The sequence below is a fragment of the Ornithorhynchus anatinus genome, chromosome 6 (genome assembly GCF_004115215.2).
Source record: "Ornithorhynchus anatinus isolate Pmale09 chromosome 6, mOrnAna1.pri.v4, whole genome shotgun sequence".
In the NCBI taxonomy this organism is placed as follows: domain Eukaryota; kingdom Metazoa; phylum Chordata; class Mammalia; order Monotremata; family Ornithorhynchidae; genus Ornithorhynchus; species Ornithorhynchus anatinus.
Genome location: NC_041733.1, coordinates 233,200 through 252,970, shown reverse-complemented (window position 1 = coordinate 252,970; position 19,771 = coordinate 233,200). Strand labels below are relative to the sequence as shown.

Sequence of the window (19,771 nt, the reverse complement as noted above, 5' to 3'; positions counted from 1 at the left end):
AACAATAAAGAGAAATGATCCCTGCCCACAACGAGCTCACAGTCTAGAGGAGGAAAGGTAGACATTAATACAAGTAAGCAGATATCAATATAAATCAATAAAATTACAGGTATATTCACAAACACTGTGGGACGGGGAGTAAAAATAAATGTTGGTATTTGTTAAGCGCTTACTATGTGCAGAGCACTGTTGTAAGCGCTAGGGTAGATACAGGGTAATCAGGTTGTCCCACGTGAGGCTCACAGTTAATCCCCATTTTACAGATGAGGTAACTGAGGCACAGAGAAGTGAAGTGACTTGCCCACAGTCACCCAGCTGACAAGTGGCAGAGCTGGGATTCGAACCCATGACCTCTGACTCCCAAGCTCCGGCTCTTTCGACTGAGCCACGCTGCTTCTCTAAGTCAGGATGATGCTGAAGGGAATGGGAAATGAGAAAAAGTCTAAATCTGGGAAGGTCTCTTGGAGGAGATGTGCCTTCAGTAACGTTTTGAAGGTCGGGGAGAATAATTGTCTGCCAGATTTGAGGAGGGAGGGCGTTCCAGACAAAAGGTAGGACGTGGGCCAGGAGTCGGTGGAGAGGCAGGTGAGATCGAGGCACAGTGAGAAGGTTAGAACCAGAGGAGTGAAGTGTGTGGGCTGGGTTGTAGGAGAGCAGTGAGGTGAGGTAGGAGGGGACAAGGTGATGGAGAGCTTTAACGCCAATGGTGAGGAGTTTTTGTTTGATACGGAGGTGGATAGGCAACCATTGGAGAGATTTTTGAGGAGGGAGGTGACATGTCCTGAACGTTTCTGTAGAAAGATAATCCAGGCAGCGGAGTGAAGTAAGGACTGGAGTAGGCAGAGGCAGGAGGTTGGGAGGTCAGAAAGGAGGCTGTTGCAGTAATCTAGGCAGGATAGGATGAGTGATTGTACTAACGTGGTAGCTGGATGGAGATGAAAGGGCGATTTTTAGTGATGTTGCGAAGGTGAGACCGACAAGATTTGGTGATGGATCGGATCTGTAGGTTGAATGAGAGAGCGGAGTCAAGGACAATGCCAAGGTTACCAGCTCGTGAGATGGGAAATGGTGGTGCCGTCTACAGTGCCTGCAAAGTCCGGGAGAGGACAGGGCTCTGTTTTGGACATGTTACGTTTGAGGTGATGAGAGGACTTCCAAGTAGAGATGTCTTGAAGGCAGGAGGCGATGAAAGCTTCGAGATAGGGAGAGAGATCGGGGAGGAGATGTAGATTTGGGTATCATCCGCAAAGAGATGGTAGTTGAAGCAGTGGGAGCGAATGAGTTCTCCAAGGGAGTGAGTGTAGATGGAGCATAGAAGGGGACCGAGAACTGAACCTTGAGGGACCCCCACAGTTATGGGGTGGGAGGGAGAGGAGGAGCCTGTGAAAGAGATTGAGAATGAACAGCCATGCTTGGCACATGGTAAGCGCTTAACAAATACCATCATTATTTATTATTAAGAGGAGAAGAGGAGAGGACAGAGTCAGTGAGGGGGTAAAGCCTCACCCCCCGGCGGTCACTCCAGCCGCTGGCCAGTCCGTCTCCAGTATCCAGCGCCTCCGAAAGGTCTGCTCCTGTTCCATCCGTGAATGGTCTGTCCGGTCCTGAGAGGTCCTGGGAGTTCCTGAGAGGGTCTGGGAGATCCTGGGCTGTGACAAGCTGCTCCGGCCAGATGTCCCCTCCCTCTGCACCAGTTAATCAAAGGTATTGAGCTTTTGCTGTGTGAAGAACACTATACTGAGCGCTTGGGAAAGTACAATAGGATACGGAAATGCAACCCCTGACCTCAGATACCTTAGAGTCCAGTGGGTGAGACCAACTTTAAAATCAATTACCAGTTGGTGGGGGCTGGATCCCCCCCTTTCTCCCCCCCCCCCTGCCCTCATGACCTCCCTGTTTCCTTGCCCTGTGCTCCACCCCTTCCCCCCAGCCCCCAGGGCCTCAGGTGTGTGTCTGGAGAGTGGACAGTGAGGGGGGGTGGGACGGGTCCCAGGGATCCCTCTCCCCCTCCCCTCTCTCTGCCCAATTTCTAAGGTGGTGGTGTTGGTGTCCAGGATTCTCTCCATGGTGTAGTGGATAGAGCACGGGCTTGGGAGTCAGAAGGTCGTGGGTTCTAATTCCAACTCCGCCACTTATCTGCTCTGTGACCTTAGGCAAGTCACTTCACTTCTCTGGATCTCAATTCCCTCTTCTGTAAAATGGGGGAAAAGACTGTGAGCTCTATGTGGGACAGGGACTACGTCCAACCGATTTGCTCGTATCCACTCCAACGCTCAGTACGGTGCTTGGCACACTGTAAGCGCTTAACAAGTATCATCATTATTATTGAGAAGCAGCGTGGCTCACTCTGGAAAGAGCACGGGCTTTGGAGTCAGAGGTCATGGGTTCGAACCCCGGCTCTGCCACTTGCCAGCTGTGTGATTTTGGGCAAGTCACTTAACTTGTCGGTGCCTCAGTTCCCTCATCTGTAAAATGAGGATTAAGACTGTGAGCCCCACGTGGGACAACCTGATTCCCCTGTGTCTACCCCAGCGCTTAGAACAGTGCTCGGCACATAGTAAGCGCTTAACAAATACCAACATTATTATTATTATTCTCTCGCGCCAAGCAGTACGTTCGATGCTGGCTTTCTGGGGGAGTCGGATGGAGTGCGAAGGGGGACGGGGAGGGGGAAAGGGTTATGCCTAGGGTGGGAGCGGGTGCTGGCAGGCCCGGGATACCTCTCCGGCCGGTGGTCAGCCCCGCCCCGGGCCCCTGCCCCCGCCCCCGTCTCTGCCCCTTTAGGGAAAGGGGGCGGGCCAGGACCGGCCGGTTAAAGGATCTCTCCTCGGCAGGTAGCTCAGTCTGCAGGTGGCGGGGCACGGGTCGTGGGCAGGGGACGCGGGCACCACGGGCATGGACAGGCTGAGGCTACCGAGCTGGCTGCGGCGCCGGGGGGGCGAGGTAGGTCGCGCGTGGGTTGGCAGTGGCGGCCAGGGGGACGGACAGACGGACAGACGGACGCCCCCCCCCCCATCTCTGGAGCCTGCGGTCCAGCCGGGGGTCCCAGAGTGTGGGAATCCGAGGACTGGGAGAGTGGGGGCAGGGCTGGGGTCTGGTTATCTGGGCACTTGGGCAAGGGTACCCGCTGGGCACTTGGGGGTCCTCTGAGCCCTCGGGGAAGTCTCCGACGGGCACTTGCACGGGGTGGAGGGGTGGGGAGAGGACTCTCTCTCTCCGATGGGTCCTTGGGGCTTCTCTGGGCGTTTGGGGGGGGGGTGTCTCTGGGCACTCGAGGAGAGGGGGGCATCTTGCGAGGCGGTCCCGACCCGCAGGGGTCAGAGGGATGGGCCGCCCCGGGCCTCCGACGGGGGCAGGTGGGCAGGTGGGTGTGGGCGAGGCGATGGGTCGTCCGGCCGCACAAGAGGAGCCGGACCCGGGGGCGGGAGAGGCCGAGGGACGATCTCCGCGAAGCCCCCGCTGCGCCGGGACCCCCTCCCGTCCCTCGCACCCCCAACCCGGGACCCTCCCCCGCCTCCCCGGCTCACGGACGGACGCGTCTCGGGTCCCCAGAAAGTGACCGCCTCCTCGGAGAACTTCCACGTCGGGGAGGAAGATGAGAACCAGGAGCGCGGAAACTGGTCCAAGAAGTCGGACTACCTGCTGTCCATGGTGGGCTACGCCGTCGGACTGGGCAACGTCTGGCGCTTCCCCTATCTGACCTACCAGAACGGCGGAGGTGAGAGCAGAGGGCGGGGGGCCGGGGAAACTCACGGAGGGGGTCAACCTTTCTCGGGGGGGGGGGGGGAATATTGGGGTGCCCCCGGGGACAGGAGGACTTGCGGCCTGCCCAGAGTTAACGGGTCCGGGTTGCGGGGAGGGAAGGAGCTGGGCGGTCTTTCCAGCCCGTCGGATGCTCTGGGATCTGGCCGGAGTCGCCGGACAGCCTTGGGTCGACAAGGCCAGATTCCCACACCTGCAAGGGGAATCCCGGCCCGACGCCCCTAGAGCCGGGAATCCGGTGGGAGAGCGGGTCCATCGCCCTCGGAACCCAGTGGTCGGGATCGAGGCCGGGGCCGGGGGGGGTCGGGACCCAGGCCGCTCCCACAGCGTCACACGAGGAAGAGCAGGGGGTGGGTTGCAAAAAAGCCCCTACTATCGCTGCGCCTCCCGCACAGTCAATCAATCAATCAGTGATAGTTATTGAGCGCTACCGTGTGCCGGGCTAAGCGCTTGGTAGAGTACAGTAGAACTGTAAACACAATCCTCTCCGAGGATGAGCTCCAGCCGCGGACCTCCCGAGGGGACCAGCCGGGAGGCCGTCCTGCCCCACCCCTCCCCGCCCCCCAGAACCCAGGTCTCCCCCTCCCGGACTCCCCGTCCGGGTCGCCCCACTCTGGCCCTCGGGACACCTCTGCGTTGCTGCTGTGGGTGTTAGAGCAGGTGTACAAGCGTCGGAGTACACGCCTGTGTGAGCAGGCCCATGAGTGTGCATGTAGGCAGCTGATTCCCTGGCTTCGGGGAGGTGGGGAGGCCACTCTCTTGGAAGGGGCAGAAGGGGGAACGAGCAGGGGACAGCAGAGGATGGGTCTGCTAAGTGGGAGAGGGGCACTGGGCAAGCCGGGACGGAAGCCGGGAGGCTGGGGGATGTGAGGATTGGGCTCGTGAGCAGGGCGGAGGGAGGCTGGGAAACGGGGCCCGGGCCTGTGGACGAGTTAGGACTGTGGACTTTGGCCAACCTGATTCATTTGTACCTACCCCACCACTTTGAACAGTGTTTGTCACATAGTAAGCACTTAACAAATACAATGAAAATAAATAAATAATAGGGTTCAATGAGGAGTTGGGCTCTGTTGCAGGGGGAGGGAGGTTGGGGTTCTGTTGAAGGGGAAGGAGAGGAGGGGTCAGGGAGAGTCGTGGAAGGACGGGGCGGCTGGCCCAGGGGTGGGGAAGGCCTAGCACAGCCTGGTGGGGGATTGGCAATGGGGAGGGGAAAGGTGGTCCCGGCCAACCCAGGGTCGATACTGACGGCCGCTTGTCTCTGACCTAGGCGCCTTCCTCATCCCGTACGCCATCATGCTGGCCCTGGCCGGGCTGCCCCTCTTCTTCCTGGAGTGCTCCCTGGGCCAGTTTGCCAGCCTCGGACCCGTGTCCGTGTGGAGGATCCTGCCACTCTTCCAAGGTTTGTCTGCAGACTTCCCCGGCCCCGGAGATGGTGGGCGGAACACTGGGCTCATCCTGCTGTCCCACTAGATGGTTCTGACACCCGACAGCCCAGTTACGCCATCCGACCGGCCAGTCGTGCCATCCGTAAGGTTCTGTCTGTCATCCGATAGCCCAGTTCTGTCTCCCGACTGGCTGGTTCTGACATCAGATTTGCTGGTTCTGACGTCCATCTGTTCTTAAGTCCATCTGTCCAGTTTAGGCCCAGAGACCTTTCCCTCGCTGAACTGGGGTTGGATGGAGGTGGCCCCTCTCTGCCCCCTTGGCATTTGGTCAGGTGATCGGAAACATGTCTGCACCGAATGACCGTGGGCTGTGAGACTCTGGAGCCCTGAGCCACAATCATAAGTCAGCCCCGACAGCTGTGGCCCATCTACCCTTAGACTCTGATCGGGGTCACCAGAGAGCTGGAGAGAGAGAAACAGCTGCTGGCTGCTCTCCTGGACACCTTCCATCCCGAATGGGGATGGCCCATCCAACACCCCTGACTTCCCTTCTTGGTCCCTCATCTCCCCCAGTGACCCCCACAAGGAACATCTAACACCCCTGACTTCTCTTCGTTCTTGACTCTCCCCCATTGACCAGCATATACCATCCAACACTCCTGACTCTCCCCTCTCCATCCCTGACTCTTCCCCACAGTATCTCGGCCTGAACCACCTGATGCCCCTGACTCTGTCCTCTCCATCCTTGACTCTCCCCCACTGACTAGCACGGACCATCCAACACTCCTGACTCTCCTCTCTCCATCCCTGACCCTTCCCCGAGTGACCCAGCCCGGACCATCTGGCGCCCATGACTCTCCCCCAGAGACCCAGCATGGACGTTTGTCCGTGGGTCTGTCCAAACCCCTCGGGACCTGCCAGTGTTTCCGGCTGCACAGTTCCCTTTGGGACCAGATTCCCTGTGTGTTCTAATTCCATTCTGGGGGTAGAATTTTTCACTTCCTTTCCCTGGTGCAGGGGAGTGGAATGACATTTAGTTCCTGATCCTTGGAAGCCGGAGGCAGGATGCGGCATTGAGCCCAGGCACCTGCAGATTACAGTTGTTGTTTCACCTGTAGCAGCTGGGGGTGGAGCCAGATGGGGCGGAGCAAGATGGGGCATGGCCTGTCCCCAACAGCTCAGTTGGTTTCGGGAAGCTGTGGGAGCCTGGCCTTGCAGCTCAATGGGATCGGTGCCTTCGGATGTTTGGAGGCGATGCCGGGAACCTTGCGTTTTGGTTGGCGCACTGCCCCAGGACAGAGAATCGGGCAGGTTTGGGATTCACAGTCTGGATTATCTGCCCTAGGTGGCTCTGGGGTCTAGTCCCTCTCTAGACTGTAAGCTCGTTGTGGTCGGGGAACTTGTTGTCTGTTATTTTATCACACTGTACTTTTGCAAGTGCATAGTATAGTGCTCTGCACACAGGCCCTCAATAATTATGACTGAATGACTGACAGCCTGCTTATTCATTCAATAGTATTTATTGAGCGCTTACTATGTGCAGACCACTGTACTAAGTGCTTGGAATGTACAATTCGGCAACAGATAGAGACAATCCCTGCCCATTGACGGGCTTACAGTCTTATCCCAGGCAATGTCCATTGGTCAGCCATCCCAGGGCTTCTGAGACTTCCTTTGGGCAAGTTTTCCGTGATCAGTCAATTAGTCAGTGGTATCAAGTCTGTACTGTGTGAAGAGTACACTGTACTAAGCACTTGGGAGAGAAGGAGCATGGCATAGTGGATACAGAATGGGCCTGGGACTCAGAAGGTCAGGGACTCTAATCCCCACTCCATCACTTGTTTGCTGTGTGACCTTGGGCAAGTCACTTCATTTCTCTGTGCCTCAATTAGCTCATCTGTAAAAATGGGATTGAGACTGTGAGCCCCACATGGGACAGGGGACTGTGTCCAACTCGATTTGCCTGTATCCACCCCAGCGCTTATGTCACGTAATAAGTGCTTAACAAATACCATCATCATTAGTATTGTTATTATTATTCTGATACAACAGAGTTAGTTCATAGACATGCTCCCTGCCTGCAAGGAGGCTTTGCTATGCTATGAGGCTGAAGGGGTGGAGTGAATATATAGTTTAGGGATTACAGATCTGAGTGCATAGCTGATGCTCAGGGGAGGATGGGGAGGGGAAATGATGGGTTGGTCAGGGAAGGCTTCCTGGAGTGCAGCTTTGAAGGTGGGGAAAATGATGAACTATTGGATATGAGGCGGGAGGAAGTTCCAGGGAGGAAGTTCCAGGGAGGATGTGGGAAAGAGGTCAACAGCAGGATATCCAAGATGGAGATACAGTGAGAAGGTCGGCGTTAGAGCAGCAAAATGTGTTGGCCGGCTTATGGTAGGAAATCAGCGAGGTAAGATGGGGTGAGATCTGACTGAGTGCCTTTAATCGATCATTGGTATTTATTGACCACTTACTAAGTGAAGAGCACTGCACTGAGTCCTTTCTTCCCCTCTAAATTATAAGCTCGTTACGGGCAGGGAATGTGTCTATTAATTCTGTTGTACTTTCCCAAGTGCTTAGTTCAGTGCTCTGTATGTGGTAAGTGCTCAACAAGAGAAGCAGTGTGGCTCAGTGGAAAGAGCCCGGGCTTGGGAGTCAGAGGTCATGAGTTCGAATCCCACCTCTGCCACTTGTCAGCTGTGTGACTGTGGGCAAGTCACTTCACTTTTCTGGGCCTCAGTTACCTCATCTGTAAAATGGGGATTAACTGTGAGCCTCATGTGGGACAATCTGATTACCCTGTATCTACCCCAGCGCTTAGAACAGTGCTCGGCACATAGTAAGCGCTTAACAAATGCCAACATTATTAAATATGATTGATTAATACAATACAATAGCGTTGGTAAACACATTCCCTGCCAACCTGGAGCTTAGTCTAGAAAGGGAAACAGACATTAAAATGAATTATGGTATGAACATAAGTGCTGTCAGGCTAGGGGTGGGGTAAATTTCAAGTGCTTAGGCCATGCAGAACCCATGGTCAAATTAAAATCCCTTCTTCCTTACCTTGCTGATTTCCCCCTACAATCTATTCCACGCATTTCTCTCCTATCACCAACCTATTCTCTAAATCTCAATCTTGTGTATCTCACTGCAGACCCCTTGCCCATGTCCTCTTTAACCTGGTACTGTAGTCCCTCTCCCTCCGTATACAATAAACCACCACTCTCCCTACCTTCATGGCCTTATTAAAATTATGTCTCCTCCTAGAGGGCTTCCCCAACTAAGCCCTCATTTCTCCTATTCGGTCTCTCTTCTGTGTCGCCTATGCACTTGGATCTGTATCCTTCAAGCACTTGATATTTGCCTCACCCTCAATCCTCAGTATTCAAGTACATCTCTGTAATTTATTTAAATTGATGTCCCCCGCTAGAGTTTGAGCTCCCACTGTCAGGGAACGTGCCCATGAATTCTGTAGTATTATACTCTCAAGCGCTTGGTACAGTGCTCTGTACACATTAAGCGCTCAATAAGTACCATTGATTGATTGATGCAGAGGTGGATGGGCAACCATTGGAGGGTTTTGAGGCGGGGGGAGACAGGTACTGAACAATTTTTTGGAAAAATAATCCAGGCAGAAGAATGAAAAATGGACTGAAGAGGAGAAAGACAGGAGGCAGGAAGGTTAGTGAGGAGGCTGCAGTGTCAAGGCGGGATAGGAAAAGTGCTTTAATCAGTGTAGTAACCTTTTGGATGGAGAGCAAAGGACAGATTCTAGAGATGGTGTGAAGGTAGAATCGTGAGAATGTAGAGCCTGAGTCTCTAAGGTGTGGGTTAGGAAAAGGGCTGTGGAAACATTCCCTCGTGGCGGAACTCTATGCGGATGTCACACTCAGCCACTGGGGGAAGAGTCGGGAGTGTTGGATGGTCCGTCCTGGGTCACTGGGAGAGTCAGGGATGGAGAGGAGAGAGAGGCAGGGGTATGGGGTGGTCCATGATGAGTCACTGGGGGAGAGTCAGGGATGGAGAGGGCAGAGTCAGGATGTTGATGGTTCATCTCTGATCACAATGGTGGGTGTCCAGGAAGGAAGCAACACACAAGTCCCTCCAAGCATCCTGCAGGTTGGGAGGGTCACAGTGGGGCTGATGTTTCTGGTCTCCCCTGCTGAACAACCTTGACCATCTCAGACCACAGCTCCCACCCATCTCCATGGCACCATAGGAGGGGTGCTTTATCCCAGACCCTCCTGTTCCATCCGATGGTGTGTCTGCCTGTTGGTGCGGCCCTACGGTCCCTCTGGCCCCGACCACCGGCACGAATGCCCTCTGTCTCTCAGGTGTGGGTATCACCATGGTCCTGATCTCGGTCTTCGTGACCATCTACTACAACGTCATCATCGCCTACAGCCTCTACTACCTGTTCGCCTCCTTCCAGAAGGTGCTGCCTTGGTCCGACTGCTTCTCCTGGGCCGACAGCAACTGCAGCCGCTTCCCCATAGGTAAGGCAGTGTTGGGGATGGGCGGGGCTGGGGCGGGGCTGAGGGTGGAGCTGGGGTTGGGTTATTGGTGGGCTGGGCTGCGCCCAGATAGAGGAGCTGGGGTAGACCGGTCTGGGGTTGGGAGGGGAGCTGGGGGTAGGCCGTGGCTGAGATGGGGGTGGCCTAGGCTGAAGCTGGGTAAGAGATGGGGTTGGACTGGGTCTGGCGCAGGGCTGGGCTGGACTGAGCTGGGAGTGGCTGGGAGTGGAGGTTGAGGTGGGCTGGAGGAGGGCGTAAGGGCAAATTGTTGGGTCATTTTCCCCCTCATGAGCCACCATCTCTGAACACAGACTGGACATTTTATTGCTATTCTCGTCTGTCCGTCTTGCCCGATTAGACTGTAAGCCCGTCAAAGGGCAGGGACTGTCTCTGTTACCGATTTGTACATTCCAAGCGCTTAGTACAGTGCTCTGCATATAGTAAGCACTCAATAAATACTATTGAATGAATAAATGACATATGGTTTATGTATATCCATCTCCCTGTCCTCATCTTGTCTCTGTTCCTCTCCCTGTCCCTCCCACATCTCCTGCCAAACACTCAATTCTAGGATAAAAGGTCTAGTCAGGGAGAGCCACCCAGACCCCACCCCTTCCTGAGCCAGTGGTGGTTTCGGGCCACCACCCAGTTCTGAGGTTGGCCAGGCTGGGCCTCTCTAGACTGCTGAGGCCACAGGAGCCGAGGAGAAGAATGGTTGGGCCCAAGCCGTTCGTGGTGCCTCAGTCCCAGCCCATCCAGTCCGAAGCCAGGAGAGCAAGCAGGGATTGTTCAATTCCCAACCCCCCGCCCCGCCACAACCCCACTTCCCAGAGGGGAGACCCCGAGGCCCAGAGAGGTCCAGTGACTCAGCTGAGGTCGCACAGCCATCCAGGGCAGAGGCGGGTTAGAACCTCAGGCCTGGACATCCTGCCCCAGTGCCTGCCCACTCTCCTTTTCTTTTCCAGTCACTCATTGCAACGTCAGCTTGGAAGGGAGGGACATCCATGTGAACTACAGCTGGGCCCTGCAGAATAACTTCACTTGTCTCAACCACAGCCTGGTGGAGCAGCCTGGACAGCTGCCCAGCGAGCAGTACTGGAAGTGAGCACTGACCATCCACCCTATGGAGACTGTCGCTCTTGTCACCTCCCTCCCTGCTCCTCCTCTGGTTCCCTCTGCCCCTCCGCCCCTATGGTCCTCCTGCTCCCAGATCCCTCCAGGAGAAGGCAGCGGAGGTGGGAGTTCAGGTTAGGCTTGAGCTCGAGTTCCGGGAGGCCCAAGATAAAGAGGTTCTTTGAGGCTCCTAGTCCCACTCGTTGCCCCAGTGTAGACTGAGGATGGCTCCCAGAGGGCTCCCAGTGCAGAATCATGGCGACGCCCGGGAGGCCCCTTTATATGCTGATGGGGGCTGCCAGTGGGCCCACATTATAGGCTGAGGGCTGCTAACTATAATAATAATTTATGGTATTTGTGAAGCACTTAACGTGTGCCAGGCGCTGTACTAAGCACTGGGGTATATACAAGTAAATCGGGTTGGACACAGTCCCTGTCCCACATGGGGCTCACCATCTTAATCGCCATTTTACTGATGAGAAAACTGGGGCACAGAGGAAATGAAATGACTTGCCCAAGGTCACACAGCAGACAAGTGGCAGAGTCAGGATCAGAACCCAGATCCTTCTGTCTCTCAGGCCCAAAGCAGGTCCTCAGTGCAGATAATGGGGGCTCCCACTGGACCCTCAGTATAGATGGATGGTTGCTCCCAGTGGAAGGCTGATGAGAACTCCCAGTGGATGCCCAGTGTAGGCTGATGTGAGGTCCCAGCGGGCCCCCAGTGCAGACTGATGGCTGGCTGATTTGTTTTGCAGCAAGGTGGCCCTGCAGCGCTCCAGTGGGATGGAGGAGACCGGGGTGGTCGTGTGGTACCTGGCGTTGTGCCTGCTTCTGGCCTGGATCATCGTGGGCGCTGCCCTCTTCAAGGGGATCAAATCTTCTGGAAAGGTAGCGTGGACATCCTGCCTGACTGCCTGACTGCTCACTGGTTCTTTGGCATCGTGGGGGCTGGTCCCCCGGTCTCCATAACCCCGTACTGCCATGTCCTGCTCTCAGTCAGGTGTACTTCACAGCACTGTTTCTTTAGACTGTAAGCTCGCTGTGGGTAGAGAACATGTCTACCCAACTCTTTTAAATTGCACTCTCTTTAAATTGCTGAGTACAGTGCTCTGTACATTGTCAAGTGCTCAATAAGTACCACTGATTGATTGTTCCCTTGGGTTCCCCACTCCCCCTCACTGCTCTGCACCACTCTCGGTCAGGTAGTATATTTCATGGGGCTGTTCCCCTGCCCCTCCCCCCCCAACAAATCCCCTTGCTCCCCCCAGTCCCGGCACCCCCTCATTGCCATGCCCCGCTCTCAGGCCGGTGTTGTATCTCACAGCACCGTTCCCCTGCCCCCTCCCCTCCCGCACCTGTCCCCATGCCCCCCAGTCCCCACACCACCTCACTGGTATGGCCTGCTCTCGAGCAGGTGGTGTACTTCACAGCGTTGTTCCCATACGTGGTTCTGCTGATCCTGCTGGTGCGGGGGGCCACGCTGGAGGGTGCCCAGAAGGGCATCTCCTTCTACATCGGCCAGCAGTCAAACTTCACCAAGCTCAAAGAGGCCGAGGTGGGTCGGCGGTCACGGGGGAGGTGAGGCCGAGCGTGGCGGGCTGGATGGGTGGCCCGGATGGACGTAGGGAGGGTCAGTGGGGGGAGTGGCTGGCTGGGGTGGGGCCGCTCCCGAAGGCTCTGATCTCCGGCAGGTTTGGAAAGACGCCGCCACGCAGATCTTCTACTCCCTGTCGGTGGCCTGGGGCGGGCTGGTGGCCCTGTCGTCCTACAACAGGTTCAACAACAACTGCTTCTCCGACGCCATCGTGGTGTGCCTGACCAACTGCCTGACCAGCGTCTTTGCCGGATTCGCCATCTTCTCCATCCTGGGCCACATGGCTCACATCTCTGGCAAGGAGGTGTCCCAGGTGGTCAAATCAGGTGAGGAGCTTGAAGGAACCCGGTCCCGATCGGGGGATAGGCCCCTCTGGCTGTGCCGGGGTCATGTCTTTTGGAGGCAGAGGGCTGTACTGGGTGCCCATAGAGTGGAGGGTGCTGAATTGGGGGCTCCGGAAAGTACCGTAGCAGTGGGTCGGCTTCAGATATTCAGTCCCTCTGTTATTGTGTTTTGATTTTTTTATGGTATTTGATAAGTGCTTACTATGTGCCAGGCACTGTATTAAGCACTAGTGTAGATACAGATTAATCAGGTTGGACACAGTTCCTGTCCCACCTAGGGCTCACAGTCTTAATCCAGTCTTTTACAGATGAGGTAACCAAGGCAGAGAGAAGTGAAGCGACTTGCCCAAGGTCACACAGCAGACAAGTGGTGGAGTCAGGATTAGAACCCAAGTCCTTCTGACTCCCAGGCCCATGCTCGGTCCACTAGGCCACACTGCATTGTGTACCATTATGAGCTGCAGTACACTCATACAATATCACAACTAAGTCACATGCACCATAGGGGTGAGGATCTGTGCATAACTCCACCCTCCCCACGCAGCAGCTCAACCTCAAGACCCCGACTTTCACCACTTCTGACTTCCTCCGTCTGTCCGTCCCTCGTCATCCCCCACTGTCCCGCACCGTCCCGCTGTCCGCTCTGTGCAGGGCAGCCGGAGGCCTGCGGGGACGCGGTGCTCCACGCATGGGAGCAGCTGGCGAAGGGAAGAACTGGTCTCCTATCCTTGACTCCTACCTAGCTCTTCCAGCCCATTCACCCTTCAGCCCGGCCCTCAGCCTACCCGGGCTGACTGGGGCATGACTGGGTGGAAGCAGGGACTGTGCCGGCGGGGGCTCACATGGGGAGAGCAGCAGCCGGGGAGCGGGGTGGGGGGCCGTCCCATCCTGCAGCTAGCGATCGTTCCTGGCCGGCTCTGCCCTCTGCCCCACTGCCCGACAGCCCTGACCACCGTGCCATCCGTCCATCTGTCCGCAGGCTTTGACCTGGCCTTCGTCGCCTACCCCGAAGCCCTGTCCCAGCTTCCCATCGCCCCCTTCTGGTCTATCCTGTTTTTCTTCATGCTCCTGACCCTGGGGCTGGACTCCCAGTTTGCATCTATAGGTGAGCACGCGTGTGTGTGTGCACCTGCACACGTACACACACATCCGAATGCAAGTGGGGATGGGTGGACAACAGTAGGTCTCCCGGGGAGAGGGGAAATGGCTCAGGTGGCAGGGATGACTGGGGGCGGGTGGGCAGGGAGCAGCCTGGTCCAGGCTGAGTATGGGGGAGGGAGCAGGGGATGGACAGTTGGCCAGACTCCTGTCCGAGTGTGGCAGGAGGTAGAGGAGGTGGAGAAGTTGGGAAGGGGTCAGCAGGGGTCCTAGCTGAGTCCTGGGGGAGGGTAGAAAAAAGGAGGTATCTGGGGTCCCAGCTGAAGTTGGGGGAGGTGGGGGACAGGGACGAGGGGCCAGGAGACAGAGAGTTGGTCGGAACAGACCTTCGGTGTCCTAGGTGAGTGAATTGTCCCCTGTGCTCTCTGCAGAAACCATCACCACCACGATCCAGGACCTGTTTCCCAAGCTCATGAAAACCATGCGTGTCCCCGTCACCCTGGGCTGCTGCTTCATCCTCTTCCTCCTTGGCCTTGTCTGCGTCACACAGGTAGAGGGAATATGGTCTGGCCCCCAGCTTCCTCAGCCCCAGTGGGACCCCTCCCCTCTCATCCGCCTCAGCCCCAGCAGGACCCCCGGGCCCTGCAGCACAGCCAGCACTCTGCAGAGAGTCAGACAGAATGGACCTTATTGAAAGTGGCCAGGTCACTAGTGACTGCAATCTTTAAGGATTCTGGAGTCCCTCTCCGCTGACCCCCACCTCCACCGACCTTGGTCTGGCCCCAACTCCCACTGTTCGCATGATGGGCAGTTCGGGGTGTTGGATGTTCTGAGTCACATGTTCATGAATGTGAGACTGATCCCGTGTCTTACGTATACCCATTTGTGCTCACAATCCATACTGTGCCTCACATGGACGTGCATGTATATGATCCTTCCTGTGCGTCACATGTACGTGTGTGTGATCCATCCTGTATGTCCGCTCGGGAACCCAGGGGATGCCGTGCTGGAACACAGAAAGAGTTCCCAATTAACTCCACTAATCGAGGGGGGTGACCCAAACTGATTAATGAAAGGGGCCCCTCCTGAGTGATGGGGAAGCCAAGGAGCGAGGTGTCTCTGCCGTGGCATGTGGGACCCAGGGAGCAGGTTGGAAGTCATCTGGCCCAGGCCAGCAACATCTTTCGGTCAAAGAGCCGCTGAATTGGACTGTCCACCCACCAGGGAGAAGGGAAATGGCTCAGGTGGTGGGGATGATTGGGGGCGGGTGGGCTGGGAGCAGCCGGGTCCAGACTGAGTATGGGAGAGGGAACAGGGGATGGACAGTTGGCCAGAAGCCTGTCCGAGTGTGGCAGAGGTAGAGAAGTTGGGAAGGGGACAGCAGGGGTCCTAGCTGAGCCCTGGGGAAGGGGGAGGGTAGGAAAAAGGAGGTATCTGGGGTCCACCTTGGACTGTCCACCCACCCAGCTGCTCCATGGGCCCGGCAGCTCAACCTGCGGGTAACAGAGAGTACCAGCCTGAGCACACAGTTCTGGCCCCGGGATGGATGGGATAAATTGCCATCCCCAGGGAGAAACAGGCCGAGGCGACTCTGGGGCTGACTGGGCATGGTCTCTACGAGGCCGAAGTGGCCCCAGTGCTAAGGTGCTGGGGTCTCTGCCAGGCTAAGCAGCCCTGGCGCTGAGCGGGACAGGGACTCTGGCAGGCCGACGAGAACCTGATGCTGAGGGGACTGGGTCTTGTTGGCAGGCTGGAATTTACTGGGTGAACTTGATCGACCACTTCTGTGCGGGCTGGGGCATTCTGATTGCGGCTATCCTGGAAATCGTGGGCATTATCTGGATTTACGGTAGGAGCCCCCATCCCAGCCTCACACCCTAGCCCCCAGATCTCCATTCCCTACTTTGCACTTTTCAATAAGCCCCTTAGTATTGGGTTCATTATGGGCTTCAAAAACAAACAATAGTAAGGACTTAAATATTATTATTATTGTCATCAGCAATAATAATGATGGTGATGATTATGGTGATGATGATGGTATTTGTTAAGCAGTTACTATGTGTCAAGCACTGTTCTAAGCCCTGGGGTCTTGTCTTGTGCTGTCGAGTAGTCTTCGACCCAAAGCTCTAGACTCCATGACCACATATCTCCAAGAATGCCCCACTCCCCATCAGCAATCATTCTGGTTGTGTATCCAAGCACTGGGGTAGATATCAGCTAATATTAATCCTCATTTTCCAGATGAGGTAACTGAGGTACAGAGAAGTTAAGTGACTTGCCCAAGGTCACCCAGCAGCCAAGTGGCAGAGCCGGAAATGGAACCCAGGTCCACCTGACTTCCAGGCCTGTGCTTCATCCACTAGGCCATGCTGCTTCCCCTATTTGCCAAGCACTGTACTAAGCACTAGGGGTAGATACAAGATACCAGGTTGGACACAGTCACTGTTCCACATAGGGCTCCCAGTCTGACAGGGAGGATATTGAAGCCCCATTTTACAGATGTGGAAACTGAGGCACAGAGAAGCTAAATGGCTTGCCCAAGGTCACACAGCAGGCAAGTGGCGGGACTGGAATTAGGACCCAGATTCCTTGACTCCTTGGCCTGGGCTCTTTCCACCTGCCCATGCTATGTCTCCAAGTGGTCTGAGCCCAACTTAAAAAGACAGACTGGGAAATAGGGCCCCCAGAGAGAGCTGGTCACCTGGTCCAGAGGCTGGCTCTCTGCTCACAGATCTCTGGTGACCGAGGCCCCACACTCCCCCTCGGCCACCCGTTTCCCTCCAGGACTGTCAGGATGGTCACCCTTCCCTGGGTTTCATCTGCCCTCTCTCCTACCCCCACCGGAGCCCGCTCCTCCCTCTTCCCTTCCCCTTTCTTTCCCCCCACCCTCGCCCGCCTACCCGCCCTCTCCCCAGCTTCCATTAGGTCAGCAGGGGACAGGCCGGCCGGGCGCCTGGCACGGAGGAGTCTTGCGGGGCTGGAAGGCCGTTGGTCGGTTGTCCTCCAGAGCAGCGCAGCGGCCCCGTGGCCCCAGTGGGTCAGTGAGTCGATCTGAGCCAGGCGCCCGCCTCCATCCCCGTCCGTCCCCCATAGGAGGAAACCGCTTCATCCAGGACATCGAGATGATGATCGGGGCCAAGCGGTGGTGGTTCTGGCTGTGGTGGAGGCTGTGCTGGTTCTTCGTGACCCCCTTGCTGCTCATTGTGAGTCCTCAGTGTGCTCAGCTCCAGGCCCGGCCTCAGCCCCTGCCCCAGCCCCAGCTCCAGAGTTCAGTCTTGGCCCTGGCCCTAGCCCTAGCCCAGCCCGGCCTCTGCCCCGGCCCAGCCCAGTCCTGCCCTGAGCTGCCCCAAACTCCAGCCCCGGCCCAGCCTTGCCCCACCCCAAGCTCCAGCCCTGGCCCGGCCCCTAGTTTCCTTTCTGGAGCTCGGTATAGCCCCAGGGTCCAGAAGACTTGTTCATTCCAAGCGCTTGGTACAGTGCTCTGCACATAGTAAGCGCTCAATCAATACTATTGAAGAGTCCTAGGAATGGGGGGGCGATGAAATGCTCAGATAAGGATCCCCAACCCTCATCAGCTGCCCCTTTTGGGAGGCCCGAGGGCAGCGGGCTGGGCAGGGGTCATGTCAGACCCCTGGCCCCTCCCCTGCAGCCACACAAACCCATCCCTATAACCCACGTTGGCTGCGGTAGCTGGCCGAGGCCCCTCCTAGAGCAGGGTCACTTGCACGGCAGTGCTGCTCGGGGTTTGAGTTCTCCTGGCTGGCCCCCCGCTGCACCCCCATTTCTCAGGGGGGCCCCTGAGTCCCGGAGAGGTCTGGCAGCTGTCCTGGGGCCTCCCAGCAGGTTGAGGCTGGCGGCGTCTGGGGTCCAAGCTCCCTGTCCTGTGCACTCTCCCCTTGACGCCACTGCCTCCCCACGGTTCTGGCCAACCGGCCCGATTCGGAACCTCCGGCCTGACCCCCAGTGACCTCTGCCCCCACCCCAGGCGATTCTCATCTGGTCCCTGGCGACGTTCTCCGAGCCCACCTATGGTAGCATCAAATACCCGGTGTGGGGCATCGCTCTGGGCTGGTGCATCATCCTCTTCTGCATCATCTGGATCCCCATTATGGCTGTCGTCAAGCTCTTCAAAGCTAAAGGGAGCTTCCTGCAGGTCAGTCTCCTGGGGACCCATCACCCTCAGCTCATCCTGAGGGACAGTCCCTCCTCCCCCGTGGGTCCGCCCCCCCCGCCCCCCTTAACCCTCCCGCTCAACCCGTGGCCTGCTGGGTCTTGGACGCTGCCTCCAACAGGGCTCTGGGGCTCTGGGAGAACTGTCTGCTGGTGTCCTTGGGCACAACCCTCAAGGCGAGGAACAGACCATCTGACACCCCTGACTCTCCCCTCTCTATCCCTGACTCTCTCCAGTGACCCAGCACCATCCGACACCCCCAACACTGCTCTCTCTCCCTGACTCCCCCAGTGACCCAGCACAGACCCTCCGACACCCCTGACTCTCCCCTCTGCATCCCCGACTCTCCCCCAGTGCCCCAGCACAGACCAGCCAACAACCCTGACCCTCCCTTCTCCATCCCTAACTCCGGTTGCCAGATGCAGAGTGGGCAGAACCGACGTAGATTGGACGGAAATGGATAGTAGTTGCCGGGCCTGGAGTGGGCCGGGCTGAGGTGGAACTGGGCCAGCTGCCCAGGGTGCCCGGTGGGCGGCGGTTCCCCGCGCCAGTAACGGACCGCGCTTCTTTTCAGCGGTTTCTGAGCTGCTGTCGGCCGGCCCCTAACTGGGGCCCCTACCTGGAGCGGCACCGGGGAGAACGCTACAGCCACATGGTGGACCCGAAGAAGGAGCGTGACCTCGAGATCTCCACCGTGAGCGGAGGAGGAGGAAGCGGGGGCGGGGTCCCCCCGAAGGCAGACGGACCAGCGCGAGGGTAGCCTGGCCACGCGGAGCTGCGCTTGGGGTAAACCGAGGCAGCCAGCAGGGAAGCCATAATATTTATGAATTCAGTATGCTCTTTTGAGTAACGAGGTGTATATACTACGCGGAGCGGGATGGTTTCGGCCAAGCCGCTCAGGATCATAATGTGAATTTCCATGTATTTAGCATCATTTTTGATCAAGTTATAATTGTGCCAGAATGGACCTTCGTGTACCACACAGACACTGACAGACTCACACACTCGTACCCTCATAAACAAACACGCCTTCATCTCTATACACCAGGTAAACCTGCACTCCATATGTGGGCACACGTGCATGTGTGCGCGCACACACACAAACATACACACACACACTGAGCACGTAATCACACCCACACCATGGATATTCCCATAACAGGCAGAAACACCCACTCCATACAGACCAACCCCTTACCACATGGACACACCCACACAGTGCAGAAACACCCACTCCAGGTAGACACACCCACACCGCACCACATGGATCCACCCACTCCACAGAGACATCCTGCCCCCCACTCCCATTCAGACCCATTTCTTTTCTCAATGACTTTTTGTAATAAATTAATATATTGCTGTTTTCTATAAAGGTCATGTCTATTTGAGGGTGGGGGCGGTGTTCAGGGCTAGTGTTCAGTGGGCATTAGAACAAATGCCAACAGGTCTGATCCACAACCCCAGACTGCACACAGGATTTCCCCTGGTTCAGAGACCCTCACCCCTGGCCTGAGTTAGCACGGTGAGACAGGACCAGGGGCACCTGGGCCCGGGCCCGTTTCCCAAGTCCCTGGCATGGTGTTCCCAGGGCTATCAGTTCACCTGCCCGGCCCCTTCTGACCCCAGGTGCCACTGTCCGCCTCTCCAGTCAGCTGCTGCTTGGACCTCCCCGCCGAGTCGGGGGCTCTTGGACTGGGATGACCCCCGGGGCCTGGGAGGGGGAGAATGACTAAGGGGAGGGTGAAGGAGGACTGGCATTTGCTGGAGACTGGGGTCCCCTGCTAGCC

At 56.9% G+C, this 19,771-nt stretch overlaps 1 protein-coding gene across 1 annotated transcript; it reads left to right on the top strand.

Moving 5' to 3' along the window:
- The first annotated feature begins 1,482 nt into the window (after nt 1–1,482).
- Nucleotides 1,483–19,345, top strand: SLC6A14 (solute carrier family 6 member 14). Its single transcript, XM_029067456.2, has 14 exons — nt 1,483–1,704; nt 3,553–3,718; nt 5,030–5,161; nt 9,485–9,646; nt 10,630–10,765; nt 11,533–11,665; nt 12,192–12,332; nt 12,469–12,697; nt 13,695–13,820; nt 14,245–14,363; nt 15,563–15,662; nt 16,907–17,016; nt 17,799–17,966; nt 18,559–19,345. Exons 2-14 carry the CDS (start codon nt 3,649–3,651, stop codon nt 18,742–18,744), a joined length of 1,812 nt encoding a protein of 603 aa, XP_028923289.1. The 5' UTR covers nt 1,483–1,704; nt 3,553–3,648; the 3' UTR covers nt 18,745–19,345.
- The last annotated feature ends 426 nt before the right edge of the window (nt 19,346–19,771 follow it).